The sequence below is a fragment of the Thermomyces dupontii genome, assembly GCF_041956625.1.
Source record: "Thermomyces dupontii strain NRRL 2155 unplaced genomic scaffold VTN31scaffold_1, whole genome shotgun sequence".
NCBI classification, from domain to species: Eukaryota; Fungi; Ascomycota; class Eurotiomycetes; order Eurotiales; family Trichocomaceae; genus Thermomyces; species Thermomyces dupontii.
In genome coordinates this window covers 1,708,476-1,726,184 of record NW_027192307.1, presented here as the reverse complement: position 1 = coordinate 1,726,184, position 17,709 = coordinate 1,708,476, and the positions used below count along the sequence as shown (strand labels likewise).

The following is a 17,709-nucleotide window of genomic DNA, read 5'->3' as shown; positions in this document are numbered from 1 at the left end:
TTGGAATGATCCAATCTTTTTCAGAAAAATGTTGAATGGCGATCGACAACTTTTTTGAGATCGCTCGAATTGATCAATGGCTATCACTTGGTATCAGGGATCTTCATGAATTCCTGATACACGCAACGCGCAGACGACGCGCCGGCTTTATGGTCTGGCGTCTGGGTCATCTATCGGCTAAACCCATTTCGGTAACTTAGTCCATTAGATTACCAAATAACTACGGTAGTTATGTAGAATTGTCATAAGTACTCGTACCCATAGACAACTGGCGTAAGTCGCTTTGCACACTTTCTCATCCGAGTACTAGTCTTGATGATCCGAACAATCCTGATCTCTACTTCCTGATGGCTTACTGAATTGCTTATAGCTGCAGTGCAGTGATATCTACAGATGGCTTGATTCCATCCACCAAATCTGCCATCACACGACCAGTTCCAAGGGACTGGGAGATTCCCCACGGCCCATGCCCTGTTGCAATGAACACCCCGCCCCGGTCCCGCCCGGAAGCAGATGTATCGCACTTGAACCCCGATCCCAGGGCATTGTCCGGCACGCGCGAAACAATGGGTCGGCCGGTGTCAGTGACAGGTCGGAAGCAGAGGCCTTCTTGCAGCACTTCCAGGTCATCCTCATTCGGCACGTCGTCTGAAGATTCATTGGACCCTTCAACCAACTTTCCCATCAGTCGAACCGCGACTCTCTTCAAATCTTGGATCTTTTGCGGGTTCATGATGCTTTTGGACTCTTCCGCTCGTGAGGGCAGGGGAATTGTCGAGCTGTTCAAGCCCGCAATATAGATTTCGCCTCCCTCCCGAGAAAAGAGTTCTGGGCTGAAGCCACAGTCTTTCGGATGTGTCGTGAAGATGGCGTGGCTCCGTCCTTGGTAGTTCTGCTTCTCATGCTTGAGCGAGTGACGTGGTGAGCGGATGACAAGGGAGTAGCCGGCCAGAGGAGAAACGTGCAGTTGCAGTGACGAGGATGGGAAGAGTTCTTCGAACACCTTTTGTGACCAGGGCCCTGCGCAAATTACAATGCTCTTGCATGAAATGAAGGTTTCTGTTCGCGTTTCCGAGTTTGAGATGACGACACCGTCGATGAAGTTCGTTTTTGGATCTTTTCTGACAGATAATACCGTTGCTGGGGCATGCCATTTCACCCCCCTTGTGATGGTAATGCTTTTGAGGAACTCACATAATCGCCGGGGATCGCTGCAGTAACTCAGCCAGTTATCCGCGAAGCAAGCTGGAAATTGGGTGCTTACACTTGGCCCACAGTGCCAGGTTCGCTGATAACCTCCACGTGGCCATGACGTTGCTTCGTCAGCCAGGCTGGGGCACTGTCGAACGGAGAGGTCTGTGCCTCATGGCTTTTGGTCGCAGCGTCTGCTCGACTGGTGCCGTCGCGAAGCCAGTCATCGCCTCGAGAACCACTCCGTCTTTCACGATGCTCCCTAACGTCCAGATTCAGCGCTATGCTCTCCATATAGCCCCATTTCTCTGCGCCGCCATGCTCCTCTGCCAATTGTCTATGAAGATCAAATGAAAAAGCACCTAACGCGGCCGTGGCTGACGAAAACCAGTCTTTCGCCAGGAAGCCACCGGCGTAGCCAGAAGCAGCACTGAACGGCTGCGCGGACGATTCTATGACATGAACAGGCTGCTCTTTATGAACTGATGTGTCATTCGTGAGATAGTAGGCGGTAGAAGCGCCAATGATGCCACCGCCGATGATGACTGTCGCCATTGTACCAGAAAAAAACTCGATGATATCGTCTTGAAAGCCATAATTCTGAGAGAAGTTACGCCTATATATATATAAGTCCTACACATCCACAAGTCAAGTGAGTTGCATTTGATGGTTCCTGATCTTCTTCTCCACAGCGGGGTTGTAAAGATGATACATACATGGTAGGTAAGCGGCGTAGACTGCGAATCGGCCGATATCATGAACAGTCTTTTTGGTGGGCAGCCAAAGATCGAGCAGGAGATGGCCGAGGTTGAATCATACTGAAAAATTCAGAAAGCCCAGAATGACCATCCATCTGATCGGACAATCCCTATTCTAGAGCCCATGATAGTACTTCAAGAACATACCTAGGGAGGTACTACCATGTAATAGTACATCATCGCTGGCTTATCAGACGCACCACAATCGCCACGCAAAAGATTCCCCACCTGCAAATGTATAGAAGCTTCAACCTGTGACGTCTTCCTGGAATTGACTCTACACCTGGCGATTCTGCGCTCCATTCGAGTCATTGCTGCAAGGAGCAAGTCGAAAGCGTCCCAGATGTCGGCAAAAACCATCATCATCACAGGTGCCTCGAGAGGTACGCTTTCCTGACGCTCAGTTGCCCCTCAGAACCTCCAGTTTCAACACCTTCATGCTGTACAATTTCGTCCAGGAGAGAAAAAGCAGAGACTGACCGGAAAATAGGCATCGGCTATACAGTAGCCAAGTACCTGCTCACCTGCACCCCCCGGAACAATGTTGTCCTTCTGGCTCGAACTGAAGAGTCCCTGCGGGCCCTCAAAGAAGCGCACCCGGACCAAGTCGAATACCTGGCCGGCGACGTCACAGACCACAGCCTTGGCGAGAAAGCCGTCAATCTCGCCTTGTCCAAGTTTGGACGACTCGACGGCCTGGTTCTGAACCACGGCACGCTGGGTCAGGTCGCTTCTATCGCTCATGCCGACATCCAGCAATGGAAGAGCGGGTTCGATATCAATTTCTTCAGTCTGGTCTCTTTTGTACGTTTACCAATCGTTCGGGGAGAGAGTATTTTTCTACTGGATTTCTCGGGCTGACTGTTACCTGTACAGGCCAAGGCGGCACTACCGGCCCTCCGAGAATCAAAGGGACGAATCATCTTCACATCCTCGGGCGCGGCGATTTCCGCCTACCAGAGTTGGGGTCTCTACGGTGCAACGAAGGCGGCCATGAACCATCTGGCCTTGACGCTGAGCGCCGAGGAACCAGATGTGATTTCCGTGTCGGTTCGGCCCGGAATGGTGGACACGGAGATGCAACGCGAGATTCGAGAGGAGCATCAGACGAATATGCCTGCTGAGGCTTACAAGAAATTCATCGAAGCACACAAGAACGCCAAGCTGCTCAAGCCGGAAATTCCAGGACACGTTATCGCCAAATTGGTGCTTGATGCACCGAAGAAGTTGAGTGGACGGTTTATCAAGTAAGAATCCATGAATTGATTTCAACAACTATATACTAATCTCTTCTGCAGTTGGAATGACGAAGAGCTCGCAGTCTTTCAGGGTTAATAACCAACATGTTTTCTGCATGACAAGTCAGTCAACAGCTCCTGACATCTGATCTGATAGATGGGAAAAAAAAAGTTTCCAAACATGACTTCAGTCGAAAGATGAAAAGCAAATACTTTGATGTACGCATTAGATGCAGAGCATCTTCATACTTAGCATGGAATTTTGGATGATCATCATATGCTTGGTCGGTCGGGGTCATGAAAAGGAGGGAAGCCTACCTAGTAGTATTGACCTCTTGCTCGCAACTGTCAACCCTACAACTAGTTATCTCACGTTAATACCTGTTCATGAAGCCTGCCGAATGTAACCATCGGATGGATCGACAGCTCAGAACATAAAACGATATCGCTCATGGAAGTCCGAATTTGATAGTACCGTTGATGTTGTTGAACCATCCTGTGGGAAACTGAGCGCATGACGCTGAGAGGGGGGACGTACAGCAAGTCACAATCCTAACCGAGCCTTGTCAGCAGGGTGTCAATAATGCGAGTTGAGGAATACAATTCTCAAGGAGAAATGCCATTCAGATGGTCCTTTGGCGGGACAGGTAATCACCACGGAACTGTAAGATAGGGGCGACACTGAAATTCATCATGAAATTGGTAAAGGGGAGGAAATCAAGGAACTCACCTTCAAGCATGGCTTAGAAATTTGGCTGTGGTTAGTATCTCAATAGTAGACGGTACAGCAAGTCTATTTTGGGATCGAAACATTGTTCCTTTGATTCAATCCATGAGTGAAGAGAATGGAGAAAGGGAAGAGATGCTGTCGAACTTCCAGCGGATGATTGAAGGGAAAAAAAAAAAAAAAAATCCGTTGAAAAAATTGATTGGTGCAGGAAACTGGCGAATCACAATGCAGTGACACGAGGGCGGTGACCAGCTCCGCCGTCGATTCTGCCGTGATAAGCACACCAGCAGACGTATTTAAACCGAAGCATGGCCCGGTCGCGTTGATCGCGTCGATAGTGCAGCAAACAGCGTGAAATGTTGCTGAGCTGTTCTTGCAACCATGTCTGACATCGAGTTCAACTGTAAGTAATTCATGAGTTTATTATTTATGTTACTTTCCACAACGCTAACATTATTCTAGCCAACGATGATTTGTCGCTACCAAAAGGTACCTGCCGCCCGCCAACATCAACCGATCGTTTCAAAAAGCCATAACCTAATCTTCAACAGCGACTGTCCAGAAAATAATCAGCGAAATATTGCCCGCATCGTCAGGACAGACATTCGCGAAAGATGCTCGCGATCTTCTGATGGAATGCTGCGTGGAATTCATTACCCTGATCTCCTCAGAAGCCAACGATATCAGCGAGAAAGAAGCGAAAAAGACCATCGCATGCGAACACGTCGAGAAGGCGCTACGTGACCTCGGCTTTGGCGATTACATTCCGGAGGTTCTTGCCGTGGCGGAAGAGCACAGGGAAGCTCTAAAGGTGCGAATCTACCATAATTCAGCCCTCGAGGCACCCGACTGACTGGGACGTCCAGACGAGGGAAAAGAGGACAAGCAAGTTGGAACAGAGCGGGCTCTCACAAGAAGAGCTGCTGCGGCAGCAGCAGGAGTTGTTTCGGTCTGCTGGTCAGAAGTTTCACGGGACTCAGGAGTCCTCCTAAGGCAGGTTCTTTATTTTAAGAATCATTAGGTATTCCGGCGTTTGTTTGAAATGCAGGTCATTTTGAGGGTCGGAGTTCTGGAGTATCGAGTGGCCATGCTTTGTTTCGGAGGGCATAGTTTTTGACCCTTTGACCTACTTGACTTTGTGGTTCTGGGACGGTTCATGGCTGGTCCATTGGTTTCGGACACGATTCGGTTTCTCCATGGAAGATGCTCTTGAGCTCCCCCTGGTTTCGGACACTGCATGGGATTTATGTTGAAGGTCGAATGGGATTAGGGTTCAAATTTTGCACTATCCCACACCAAGGCTGCCTAACAGTCGGTCTTGAGTCGGCCCAGAGCAGCAATATCCACATTAATTTACCAGGGGATGGTCATGGAGTTCTAGAGGACAGCCCAAGTGTCTTCTGTATGAATCAATCGATAACCTGCCTTCTGGCCAAATGCTACTATGCCAATTGACGGGATAACATGGCTGAGTATCCGTATCTGTAGTGCGTATACTTACTCCGTACCTGACATTTCGAGGTTAGTGGCTTGGCTTCGACCAAATCCAATTTGGGAAGCGGTGATTATGTAACACCCGCAACGTTCGCGGCCAGAAATCGCAGGTTGACCAAACCGCGACGATAGAAACAAAGCCACTGAAAACTCTTTCTGTGTCGAAGACGCCGAGGGAGACGGTACGGTGGCCAAGATGGCGCCTTTCAAAGAGGAACATATCCTTGTAGGTGCTTTATTTTCCCTCGAGCTGAATCATTGCTGTTTGTGTATGTGTCTGACAGCTGGATTGCGACTTCTAGTTGATCGCGCCAGGGTCACAAACCACCCTGGCGCAATTGGGTTTACCGGACTCATTCACTCCGGCCAAGTATCGCTTCCCGACGCGCATGTTCCCAGCCGAGAAACCGGGACAGTTTGAGCCGTACAAGATCAGAGAGAAGCGACGCGAAGTTCAACCAGCGACCAGCAATGGAGCGGAGAAGCCTGATGTTGAGATGGTAGATGCTCCGAAAGAGGGCGAGGATGCTGCCAAGGCCGACGGAGCTCAAGCCGCAGACACGGCCGAACAAAAGCCAGCTGCCAACGGTAGCGAAGCTGCTGCTGGAGCAACGCAGGAGAGCAAAGAGGAGAACAAGGAGGAGACTAAGGAAGAGAGTAAGGAGGGGAGTAAGGAAGAGAACAACGAGGAGAGCAAGGAGGAAAACAAGGAGGAGAATAAGGAAGAGAACAATGAAGTTGCGGAGCCAAAGGAGGAGATTTTCTACGAGGAAGACGTCATGTCGGACGAAGGAGCGGTGTACCCGCTGCAGAAGGGTCGCGTGGTGGATTGGCCTTGCTTCTTCGCTTTGTTGACGCACATCTACAATACCCTCAGCCCACCGTTCCACACGCCGATCTTGATCATTTGTGATCCAGTCTGGACCGCGCGGGACCGCGAGATTCTTACCCAGTTTATTTTCGAGAAGTTCAAGACCCCCGCATTCTGTCTATTGGATGCGGCCGTCGCTGTGCTCTACGCCTATGGAGTATCAACGGCGTGTGTTGTCGACGTGGGTTACGAGAGAGCGAATGTGACGGCTGTAGTCGACTTCATTGTCCAGGAGCACGGTCGTGGTCTTGCACTAGAGCGATGTGGTGGTGAAGCACTGACAGATCGGCTAGAGGAGTTGCTGGGACCGAAGGGCTTTACGCGTGAAATGTGTGAGCAGTTGAAGCGGAGCAATATCACCGAGATTCTTCCTCCTGGCACCCCTCTTCCCGGCACTGCGGAGAATGGCGGTCAGACGACAAATCCGGCCGCAGCTGCCTCAACTGGGGGTCCAAATGAAACCACAATACCTCGTGGGCCCGGTCGGGGAACGCAAACAGAGGATGTTAATGATGTAGAAGATGAGGAAGGGGTACTGAACGTGGCAGCAATTGTTAGCAGCGGAAATGTCAACGAAACGCTAGCGAGGCGGGAGCGAGAAAAGGCAGAGAGGTCAAAGAAGGGTTCCGAACAGACCAAGCCCACCAAGCTTCCCAATTCCCAACGCGAAAAGGCGACTTTCCAATTTGAAGAATATGTACCTATGGAGGAGGCCACTGGGCAATATGTTCGACGAACAAAAGAAATCGAAGTTGGCGTTGAACGGTTCCTGCTCGCCACTCCGGACAAAGAGAGGCTCGAGCGCAACAGTGAAGGCATTCTGGAAGATCTAGCGGCGCAAATCCATCGAACCATTCTATCAGTGCCGGACGTTTCTAAAAGGGCAGACCTGTGGGATTCTCTTATCGTCGTCGGCAATGGCAGTCGGGTCAAAGGTAAGGGGGACGTCTCTGGATGTTGCTGAAATGATCGCTAACGGAAGCAGGATTCTCTCAGGCGCTGGTCGCAACCCTCATGCAAAAATATATGCTCTCACCATCTGGCACCATCTTCACTTCAGAGCTGCCGTCCAACCTTTCCACCCCCATGGCGACAGGCGGCACCAACACACCGGCACACACGGGCCAGCAAGGCCCAGGGGTCATGCACCATCCTGCCGGTCACGGTGTCAATCCGCTCCTCGTCGCCGCCACCCATGCCAACGCGCCGAATGCCTCAACACCGGGCAATGCCGATTCGGCATACACCAGCACACATCGTTCCACCGGGCATTCTCAAACGCCCACCTCCATCAAGACCGTCAAAGCACCCGAGTACTTCCCCGAATGGAAGGACACGGGCGCTAGCAATGCCCCAGGCGCGACGGGTGCCGGTGGCACAACAGCCAGTACAGCGCAGACCGGTTACAAGGGCATGGAAGAAGCCGTGTTCTTGGGAGCGCAGGTGGCTGCAAAAGTGAGCTTCATCCTGGACGGCGGTAACTCCAAGGGATTTCTCAGTCGCGTCGAGTATAATGAGAGCGGGCCGTCTGCTATTCATGAGTTTTCCATGTGCTAGCAGAATACTGTCTTTTCGGAAACTTTGTGCTTGCAGGAGGGTCTTGGGATGTACTATACAGGCTTGATTGATGGGGTGTTGTGGATTGGTGTTCACTGGGCTGTATTGTATGCATTATACGAAATACCAGTTCGTTCACTCGATACTACATAGACCATGTAGTAGACGCATATCAAGCGTTTTCGCTCTCATCACGTTTGAGTGCCTCCATCACGGTCAACTGGCCTAAAAACTCAGTCACGTGACAGGCCCGATCATAATGCAGGCTGAGTCTTGCCACCTCTCTCTCTCTTTCCCAAAGCAACGAGAACGATCAACAGTTCGAACTTAACAGGGCCAGTGCTTTGCAATCAAGGGAAAGGAGACAGCCATGCCGCGCGCCGAACCGGGAAGTACAAAGGCCATCTCCAACAAACTTAAGGCCAAGGGCCTGGGTCGGCTACGATGGTACTGCCAAGTGTGCCAGAAGCAGATGCGTGACGAGAATGGATTCAAATGTCATGTCCAGAGCGAGTCGCACGTGCGGCAGATGCTGATTGTTGGCGAGAACTCCAAGAAGTACATTGATGAATACAGTCAGGAGTTCCTGCGAAACTTTATCACGCTGTTGAGAACAACGCATGGGGAGAAAAAGGTGCATGTCAATCAATTCTATCAGCAGGTTATTGCTGACAAGCGTAGGTCCCTCCAAGCTTTCAAAGGTACTGGTAGGATCTTGGTGCTGACGAGTTCTGATTGCAGATCACATTCACATGAACGCGACGAAATGGTCGTCGCTCACACAGTTCGCGAAGTATCTCGGCCGGGAAGGCATCTGCCGCGTGGAGGAGGATCCGGAAAAGGGAATCTTCATCAGCTGGATTGATAACTCGCCGGAAACGCTTCGGAGACGAGAGGCTTTGCTGAAGAAGGAGAGGCAGGATAAAGGCGATGAGGAACGGGAAAAGCGAGAAATCCAGGAGCAGGTTGAGCGAGCAAGGCGACAGCTCAGTGAAGGCAAGGAAAGCTCGGACGATATTCCGGAGGAAGCCAAAATGTTGCAGCGCAAAGAGGGCGAAAAGCTCAAGCTCAATCTCTCAGCCGCGTTAAAATCCGCCTCCAAGAGCGACACTGATTCCTCGAAGGATGATTCCACCCCCGAACCGTCGAAGCCTAAAGTCGGTATCTCTCTTTCAGGGAACGGAGCCGACAAGAAGCCGAAGAATGTTTTTGCTGCCATGAAATCACAGGCAAAGGCAAACAACCCGCTGGCGGGCGGCAAAAAGGTCAGCGTGGCGGAGCCACCAAAGAAGATGACTGAACAAGAAAGGATCATGAAAGCTGAGCTCGAGGCCATGGAGCGGCGAAAGCGGCGTGAGGCTAGCCATAATCTCGATGGCGATGCGAAACGACAACGAGTCTCATGAGTTTCCGGGGCACTCTGCACCTGTCTGAAACCGTCTACAATTTGGTTCGACCCAGAGATTCGAACTGTAGTGTCAGTGACGCCAACACCGCGCGCCAAGATGTCGTGGACAGGGTTGGCAGGGCATCTGCTACGCTGACACAGGGTCATGTCAACCCATGCTCGGCACTGTTACTCCCGTCGTTTTCGCAGATGCTGTCGCTGCTGAGCCGACTGCGATTTCCCATATCGCAATCAACGCCTGGCAATATGCTAGTGTACATACCTAGGTACTTTCTCTAGGAACTAGATAATATCAGCTTCTGGCAGAGTTCTACGTTGCTCTTCCGTTGGTCGAGGTCATACTTCGGCTGAGCGTTCGAAGAGGTCGGTATCTCTGCGTTGGATCATTTTCTGTCTGAGGGCCAGCCGGGAAACGTCTCTCGGTCTCTGAAACCAAATTCTTATAGACTGAGGTGGTCAATACAAACATGACAAAGTTGGTTATGATGTCTGACGAGTTCGAGGAATCGTCAACTTAGGCAGGACCTGGAATGCACCTTCCATATATATATATTCTCATGTCCAAACACCAGCATTAGAGAACTGTGAAGTATTCAATGACCGTTTATTGCTCCATCAACGTTCTTCCGAGCTCCAAAAGGTCACTATAGTTTATCAGTCGGATCTTTTCATATCCTACAGATATATTATATTCGGCATAATCTTATACTTCCATAGACCGGACCCGGGTCCCATGGACATGCAGCAACTGCCTCAGCCAGCTCCACCCCGCGAGTTAGCTCAGCTGGATTTGAAAACCATCTTGAGGCTGGGAGATTTCAAGAAATGCTGCAACGGATGCGATACTATTATCGACGACCCGGAAATTATGAACGCTCACGGTGCTCTGAGTCATGGAAACACATGCCTGAAGTATGGGATGTGGAATCATTTGGAAAGCACGCTTTGGCGATTGGCTAGATATTTGTCTTGCGAGAATTGTCACCCAAATTTGAATAAGACCGTGGCCCGATGGAAGGTTGACATTGCGAAGTTCAAGCTGGGAGATGCCGGCGGACAATTGGTGAACAGAGCCCAAGAGACTAGTATCCCGCGAGTACAGAAGGAGTCCGGATCATTCTGCTCAAAGAACAAGGACACGAAGATGCAGGAGAATGAATCGTTTACCATCACCAAACGATACTGTCTTACATTGCCGAAGCCACCGGCGAGCGAAGTCAGAAAAGATATCCGAATTCCCATGATGGTAAAATGGCAGAGAGATCACTGGCATCTTGAGACGGATACATTCATCCATGAATTTCTGCAAAGGTTCAACAACACCGCGCAGAACTCCGCAAAAAGTTTTGACAATCGTCAGGGGTCTCCCCTTCTATCGCACGGCGTAGCACCCTCGCAGGCAACAGCTCCGACAAAACAAAAATCAGGGTTACGGGCCACAGCACCGCCATTCGAAATGCCAACAGTTGCATGTGTCACTGTGCCAGAATCAGCTCTGCCCAACGTTAACCAGGTGATTAAACACGCCGACGATTCTTCCTTTTCCACGCCGTACTACAATGCGCACAAGATTCTAGAATGGCAGTGGAAGAATGAGCTAGAGAAGATCCGTGACCAGAGAAATACTTGGTCCTATTACGATCCTCTCCAGGATTTCCATTCGTCACATTCCCATTCGTTCTATGTGCCCCGCGGACGGAAAGGGATCGAAGAAAAGTGCCGCATCTGTCTGCAAACAATGGGCTCCTACGAGCCTCTTGACGAGTTGGTCTGGTGCAAGTCACGATGCGGATACAGCTTTCATAGGACTTGTATTGATGGATGGATGGCTTATCTGTTGGAACATGGAATTGAAGGGAGTTGTCCAACTTGCCGGGCAAAATGGGAGTGGTGAGCTTTCCGTTCGATGTTGATTAAGATCTCATTCTTATTCCTTGTCTATGACTTAACGAGAGCTTGATTCTGTATCTAATTGTTAGCATGAAAACATGAGGGAGTTAGGTACTGCTTCCCTTTGAAAGCAGTGAAATCACTGTTGAACTTCGGACACTGAGACGGACTCCCGAGGGTTCTGACGGTGAAAATGATTAGGGCTGCGGATGGAACAGCAGTCGATAGCCTCCTAGAGCAGATACTGAGCACTCAAGAACAAGTTAGCCCGGCTAGCTCAATCGGTAGAGCGTGAGACTCTTACGTCAGAGTTCATCTCAAGGCTGCGGGTTCGAGCCCCGCGTTGGGCTTTCTGATTCGGATTTCTCTTCAGCCCGGCTAGCTCAATCGGTAGAGCGTGAGACTCTTACGTCAGAGTTCATCTCAAGGCTGCGGGTTCGAGCCCCGCGTTGGGCTAGGCTGAATCCGGTTTTTTTTTCTTTCTTCCTGAACTGTGTGTTGTGTGACTTGACATTGACCCGCCTTCTCTGATCCCGTAGCTTTCATATATTCCTGCGTGGACAATAAAACTGTGTATCTCCGTATTTGTATCTCGAAAAAAAACCAAAGCTCAACTAGTTAAGACCATGACATCGTTATTGTCGAACACGCCACCGACTCCAGACTGTAAATCGTCACGCAGTAAAAACAAACCGTCGTAAACAGGTCATCATCAATCAAAACAAGGGGAAAACAGCGCCATCTTGACAAGGCGAAAAAGAAAGAGATCCAAAAGAAACACAGGGATCAACCCTCCGCTCTAAGAGCTCTCAACCTCGCACCGAGAGCGTCCTCGACCTCGGCATCGGCATGTTTCGCGGCAGACGACTCCTTGACGTCCTCCTTTGGCGCCGCATCCGCCTCAAGGGCCATTCTAAGATCAACTCCCGCATCGTCGGCCAATTGTTCCAGCAACTTGTCGACCTCGCTTTCGCCCTCGGCGCCGTACTCCTGCTGACTGACGCCCTGGGCGACGTCGGAGATGGCCGAGCTCGCGATTTTGAAGTCCTCGCTGCGGGCAAGGAAGTTGTTCGCATGGGCCAGGAGGTGTTCGAGGTTAACACTGCGACTGGCGGCATCGAGGCCACGCGAGGCCAGCGCCAACGTCCGTGAAGTATCGCGCGTGCTCTGAGCGGCTTTGAGCTCGTTGATGATCACATCTGCCCGCGCAGCTTCAGCTTTCAGGCTAATCTGTCGCTTCTTCTCCCGTATGGCGGACCCGGCATGGATGCGTGCAATCTGGAACTCGCGATTTCTCATCGCTCGGTCGGCTTTGGCCCGTTCGGCCTTGTATGTGGCCTCGGCTCGGGCCGCTTCCTTTTTGAGTCGGTTGGAATGTAGCTAGACATTTTTTTTTATTCCGGGTAGAATCCCGCCTGCTGCGTTAGCCATGGCGTTCGATTTGATCCGGTGCTGAGCGGGGGACCATAGTTGGTGGCGATCAAAGATGGGTTGCCGGCATGGCTAGCGCTGATTTGTTCTGTGGAAGAGGATGGCTATTTCTCACATACCTTGACATTTGTGCGAGCTTCTAATATCGGATCTCTCAACGGCATGTTGATATCTTTGCTCTGTTGCTTGTCAGGTTGAGGGAAGGTCGCATCGTCAATCGATGGCCACGTCCCCAGGCGGCGATATCGATAGACTTACGTACTTACCGAATTTGGTTTAGGCAGAATTCCGCCAGGGGCCAAGCCCGGCTGTTCCGCCCAGTTCGGCTGACCAAGTTGCACGTGACAAGGGTTGGAGTCACGTGGAACCCAAGTTCCTCGTCGCGCCGACCAATCAGCTGTCATTGTCGTCAACTGCGTCAGGCACGACCACCCTGAGTTGAGCTTCATGGTTCATGCAGCGATCAAAAGCCGCAGGGTGTAAAGATGAATAAACTGATTTGATGTACTCCGTACGGAGTACAGAGTATCAAGTTACTAGTTACTTTACTTCTAACGACCATAATCACCACGACATTAGCCTACTATGCCAAGTGATGGTAGGCGGAGGACCATCTGAAGGAATCTCCCTCTCGAGACTCAACCTGGTTCAATCGAAATATATTATTAGGCTTGATAGCATTTTGGTACGAACACAAATAGTACTATTAGACAGACTCTTGCCATGGTAAGCTTTATGAGATGAAAAATGAGGTCGATGGAGCGACAACAATCACCTTGTTTATCTGGTGAGTATGCCACTTCCGCTGCTTGTCGAGCTATTGACAAAGGATTCTATCGAATGCCATTCAGGTGCTTTGTAATCGGGATACTCAACCGATTTTAAAGTCCACATTTTGCAGGGCCACTTCGATGGATGTCTGAATGAGCGGCAGAGCAAAATCTACGAATTTCAGGTTGGGAACCATGAGGAGGTTATGAAACTTGTCATTCACTGGCTCATGTTAACGCCACATGGAGTATGTACTTTGGACTTTCGCTCGCCACGTGTGACGAAGGGCAGGGCCCCCGAGATTTACGACGCTTAGGATCATCGACCTCAAAAGACTGTTTTTCGGTGGCTTGCAGCTTACCTATGCCACAGTGCTTGCCACTGCCTAGGTAGATCTCCAAACAAATTTCTGGTGGAAAAGATGAAGCTGAGAGTGGTTTTGGAATTTGGTTGAAGCAGCAGCAACTACGGAGTAGGTGCTTCTCTGAAACTTCATGGATGTACCTTAACTTACCACTTGATAAATACCATATGGCAGATTCCATTCCAGTTGTGCCTAGTTATCCTCTGATGGATTTGTAGCACTGTCTCAACAATAATAGTAGTATATAATTAGTATCATGTAACTACAGAACTAGGTGATTGAATCAACGGAATGTAATCATAGTAATCATGATTTGTGAGACACTTCAAAGTTTGTAGTGAGTTTGCTGGCACGGATTGTGAGCGCCAGCAACAAATCTGCAGCAATGTGCCAAACTTTTTGAGTCAAAAAATACTCCATGGGCCGTAACGCTTCAGTGTCAATGGGGACAATGAGGCTCTCGCTTTTGACGTAGTTCATGTAATCAATATTGTGATGAGGAACAGTACTATACTAATATATATTTCATAGCGACAGACTACTGCCCACGGAGATAATTCTCATGTATTCTGAAATCCCTCACTGGTGCGTGTTAGGAGTCTCTATGTTGTGGATTACTTGATTTGTGCCTAAGCTGCTTGGTACCCCTTGTATCCTTAGGGCTGATCCCCACTGAAAATGCCTATTCGGGAAGAAAACGTGCGACTGCGTGATGTGTAAGGTTGAATATTGATGATGCGCAGCCCGAGTGCCCAAGCCCTGAAACGAACCGGGAACGAGTCCTACGTTGTGCACTTGTGGTTGCCATTGTTGTCACCGTGCACAGGTCACATTGGAAACTGGAAGGGAAGTGACAGAAGCCCGTGTATCCTGTATGCAAGTAGTACTGTGGTGGCAAGGGACAGGACCGAGGCGCATGAAGCGAGCTTCAGAGTTACGCCGTAGTCGTACGGCATACACGGAGAACTGCAGTGATAGTACTAGTACTTTGTAGTAATGTAGTATATTATTGAAGAAATGTGTCTACATAGATCGAAGCGGTCAGGGCGTAAAACCCTGTAGGCTTTTGGATATGAAGAGGATGTCCTTCCCAGGACCAATTTTCCTGTCTTGCAAGGTCTTCAGACGAGAGGTAGGACTTCGAATCGACACAGAATGCCTACAACCAAAGTATCCGATGCTGTGGATTATCTGATAGTGCCGATTGTAACTATACCAACTAATTCCTGGTCTTCCCAGATCAGGGTGTTTGATATCCCTCTCTTAGGCCCTTCACATTACTCTTCGACCCCTAACCAGGGGGTCTGCCTGAGGCTCTCTACTGCGTGAGGCAGCAGCTATGTACATACTCATCTAACATGTTTGTAAACTACACATGGGCCAGGAGGCTACCGGTGCTGCACTGGTAATCTGCCTGGATACATGAATTGCATCGTGGTAGGGCACATGGTGGTCGATTGGGGCCTCATACGGAAGACTATTTACATCTAGATTACGGCAGTCTTTGAGCTTGGATGATTGGATACATACCTAGACACGGTCAAGCAGTGCCAACATTCTCAAGAGAATCAAATCCCTCTCATAATATTGGCATAGACAAAAGGTTTCTAGAATCATTCGTGTTATTCGAATATCCCATCCATTCAAATACTAATGCAAGATGAACCAAGCTCATTCAAATGCATTCTCGTAGTCGTACACAGAGAGAAAACAAAGGAAAAGGAAATCACTAAACTCGCTAATTTACAACGCTGCCGAACCCGAACGCCGCTCCAAAGATCTGTAACGCTGTTTCCGCATCCTCCTCGCCACCGGTTGCCGCCTGACTGAATCTATTGCCCAAGCCATGGTTAACAACGACTCCCAACGCGGGCCCACGTGGCCACCATCGCCGACAGCCCGCCGGTCATTCCGATGGCGAGAAAGGCCCTCCCTAACCGCTAGCTGCAACGCCTTGCCCGTCGCATCTCGAAGCGGACGCGCCAAGGCAGGGCTGCACTCCAGCAGTCTGGTGAGCAATCTCATCCGGAAGACCGACCGACGGCGGTTCGACGACGGCATCCAGTGCGCCGACAGGTTCGGCGTCGAAATCAACCAGTGAATCAAAGGCAAATGCTGATAGATCTCCTCCGCTGAGAAGGTCAACGGAGAGCCCACTTTCAACGATGTCAAGATCCGAAGCAGAGGGAGAATCAGACCGGAATAGGCTGCGGAACTCATCGTCAGAAAGAGGAGCTGCATGTGAACCATCTGCAGCGTGAGGCTCCAGTTCAGGTTGGAGGTCGTCGAACCCAGGAAGCTCAACGGACCCGTCGAGGCCTTCGACTGACACTGCAGGTCACACAACATCGCTGCAGGATGTTGTGTCGCGTCGGAGGCCTCCGACAGATCCGTGGGCTTCGAGCTGGGGGACGAGGGTGTGGGGAATGGAATGCGTTCCAAGCCAATATCCTCGGACTCTTGCTTGAAAAGGGTCGGCGTTAAGGTTGGAGAGTTTGAGTCATCGACAACGCTGGACTTTGGGGTTGTGCCGCGCGAGCCACGGATCTCCGCCGAGAGCTGCTCGACTTGGCGGTTCAGCCGACTGTTCTCGGCCTCCATCTGCGCCAGTCGCTGCAGCAGGAACGCGTTCTGTTGCTCGTATCTCTTCTTCTCGTTCTCGAGTTTCTCTACCTCCATGCGCTTGCGTTCCCGGGATGTCTGGGCCGCAGCACGATTGCGGAGGACGCGCTCGATCCGGCGCTGTTCCTTTTCATCTTCCGTCTTGGCTCGTTTTCTGCCGTCGTTAGCGACAGTCGGCAATGTTGTTCTGTCTGTAAGCTTACCGAGGCGGCAAGTTGGTCTTGGGAATCGGGAGTTCCTGACCCCATGACCTTCGTTTCTTGACGGGCTTCTTCTCTTCGGGCTTCTTATCGCCCTCCTTTGGTGGTGGTGGATTGAGGGATGTCGCGTCGGGAGAGATGGTGAGCTGGGGCAGCTCCATGGACGGAGCGCCAACCATGGCGGACAGTGGCAAAGGCAAGTCGCTCATCATCGTGATCGTTTCTCAAGCACTCTCGATCTGGATGAGATGCTCGAGGGTATGAGAGGTTGTGCCCGGAGAAAAAGGCCTCAGGTCAGAAAAGGCCACGCTGGCATTGACGGGACATGACTCCGAGAGACCGGAGCATGCAGCGAAAAGGCCAGGTGCTCAAAAGAAACAGTGAGGACGGTGCCTGGAGTCGGAGAGAGAGCGAGGACTGAGCGGCTCTTTAAGGCCAGCGTGTTCTCATCCCTGGCGCAGCACGAAGACTCTGATTGGTTCCAGCGCATCTTGGGGGGCGGATCCATTGGGGGGTCGTTATGTCAGCGTTTCAGAAATTCTAGCCAATCAGAGGGCTGGATCTCAGCAGCGCCCAATCCTCGAGTCCCCGTCTCACTCCTTCCTCTTCAGAATAAAAATAGTCATTACATAATTACTTATGACAGTTGATTTATTTTATGCTACATATTGTTGGCTTCAACTGGAATCACAATCATCTCACCAGGCTGCATCATTCTGGACTGGAAATATGTACAATGCATTGTGGAGGATCATGGGATGGATCCGAGTCTGAAAGCGAAAGTGTCCCATCCCGAGTTTGAGGGCCACAATCCGGGGATGCAACATTCCATAGACCCTCCAATCTCCATCCCTACTCCCTCAGCCCCTTGAAGTCTCGAACAGTTAAAAGTTCTTGAACTGCACATGGATTTCGCCATCGATCCACGAGCCGGTAATTGGCTCGTGGCGAATAAAGCCCCCCTAGTTAATTGTCAAATTCATTGCGACTTCAGGGAGTGATTGGAAGGTGCACTCATTTCGGAGGCGTCCACAAGCTGTAGCAAGGCTGCACGAGGGCTGAGCCTGAGACGTCAGACGTGGCTCTACGGGGTTCGACTGGAGAACTCGTAAGGAGACAGGAGTCCATTCGGACAATGGCCTCGATGATTATGATGGGAACGAGCGACACCATTGAGTTGCTTC

The 17,709-nt window shown here is 50.6% G+C and overlaps 7 protein-coding genes and 2 non-coding genes across 9 annotated transcripts; 7 read left to right on the top strand and 2 right to left on the bottom strand.

Moving 5' to 3' along the window:
- Positions 1–364: 364 nt before the first annotated feature.
- VTN31DRAFT_636 (uncharacterized protein) lies at positions 365–1,746 on the bottom strand (the record flags this gene model as incomplete). Its single annotated transcript, XM_069406961.1, has 2 exons — positions 365–1,211; positions 1,265–1,746. 2 exons carry the CDS (start codon positions 1,744–1,746, stop codon positions 365–367), a joined length of 1,329 nt encoding a protein of 442 aa, XP_069263492.1.
- Positions 1,747–2,292: 546 nt separating this feature from the next.
- Positions 2,293–3,284, top strand: VTN31DRAFT_635 (uncharacterized protein; the record flags this gene model as incomplete). Its single annotated transcript, XM_069406950.1, has 4 exons — positions 2,293–2,332; positions 2,440–2,753; positions 2,826–3,196; positions 3,248–3,284. 4 exons carry the CDS (start codon positions 2,293–2,295, stop codon positions 3,282–3,284), a joined length of 762 nt encoding a protein of 253 aa, XP_069263491.1.
- Positions 3,285–4,298: 1,014 nt separating this feature from the next.
- VTN31DRAFT_634 (uncharacterized protein) lies at positions 4,299–4,909 on the top strand (the record flags this gene model as incomplete). The annotated part of the gene is made up of 4 exons (XM_069406939.1): positions 4,299–4,320; positions 4,380–4,406; positions 4,469–4,728; positions 4,784–4,909. 4 exons carry the CDS (start codon positions 4,299–4,301, stop codon positions 4,907–4,909), a joined length of 435 nt encoding a protein of 144 aa, XP_069263490.1.
- A 698-nt stretch (positions 4,910–5,607) lies between these two features.
- On the top strand, positions 5,608–7,839 carry VTN31DRAFT_633 (uncharacterized protein; the record flags this gene model as incomplete). The annotated part of the gene is made up of 3 exons (XM_069406928.1): positions 5,608–5,637; positions 5,714–7,217; positions 7,268–7,839. 3 exons carry the CDS (start codon positions 5,608–5,610, stop codon positions 7,837–7,839), a joined length of 2,106 nt encoding a protein of 701 aa, XP_069263489.1.
- Positions 7,840–8,209: 370 nt separating this feature from the next.
- Positions 8,210–9,245, top strand: VTN31DRAFT_632 (uncharacterized protein; the record flags this gene model as incomplete). The annotated part of the gene is made up of 2 exons (XM_069406917.1): positions 8,210–8,516; positions 8,581–9,245. 2 exons carry the CDS (start codon positions 8,210–8,212, stop codon positions 9,243–9,245), a joined length of 972 nt encoding a protein of 323 aa, XP_069263488.1.
- Positions 9,246–9,980: 735 nt separating this feature from the next.
- VTN31DRAFT_631 (uncharacterized protein) lies at positions 9,981–11,141 on the top strand (the record flags this gene model as incomplete). Its single annotated transcript, XM_069406906.1, has 1 exon — positions 9,981–11,141. The coding sequence occupies one exon, from the start codon at positions 9,981–9,983 to the stop codon at positions 11,139–11,141; it is 1,161 nt and encodes a 386-aa protein (XP_069263487.1).
- Positions 11,142–11,403: 262 nt separating this feature from the next.
- VTN31DRAFT_t17 lies at positions 11,404–11,487 on the top strand. The gene has a single exon. It is a non-coding gene; the product is annotated as a tRNA-Lys (tRNA).
- A 22-nt stretch (positions 11,488–11,509) lies between these two features.
- Positions 11,510–11,593, top strand: VTN31DRAFT_t18. The gene has a single exon. It is a non-coding gene; the product is annotated as a tRNA-Lys (tRNA).
- Positions 11,594–11,923: 330 nt separating this feature from the next.
- Positions 11,924–12,732, bottom strand: VTN31DRAFT_630 (uncharacterized protein; the record flags this gene model as incomplete). The annotated part of the gene is made up of 2 exons (XM_069406895.1): positions 11,924–12,517; positions 12,688–12,732. The coding sequence occupies 2 exons, from the start codon at positions 12,730–12,732 to the stop codon at positions 11,924–11,926; spliced, it is 639 nt and encodes a 212-aa protein (XP_069263486.1).
- Positions 12,733–17,709: the final 4,977 nt, after the last annotated feature.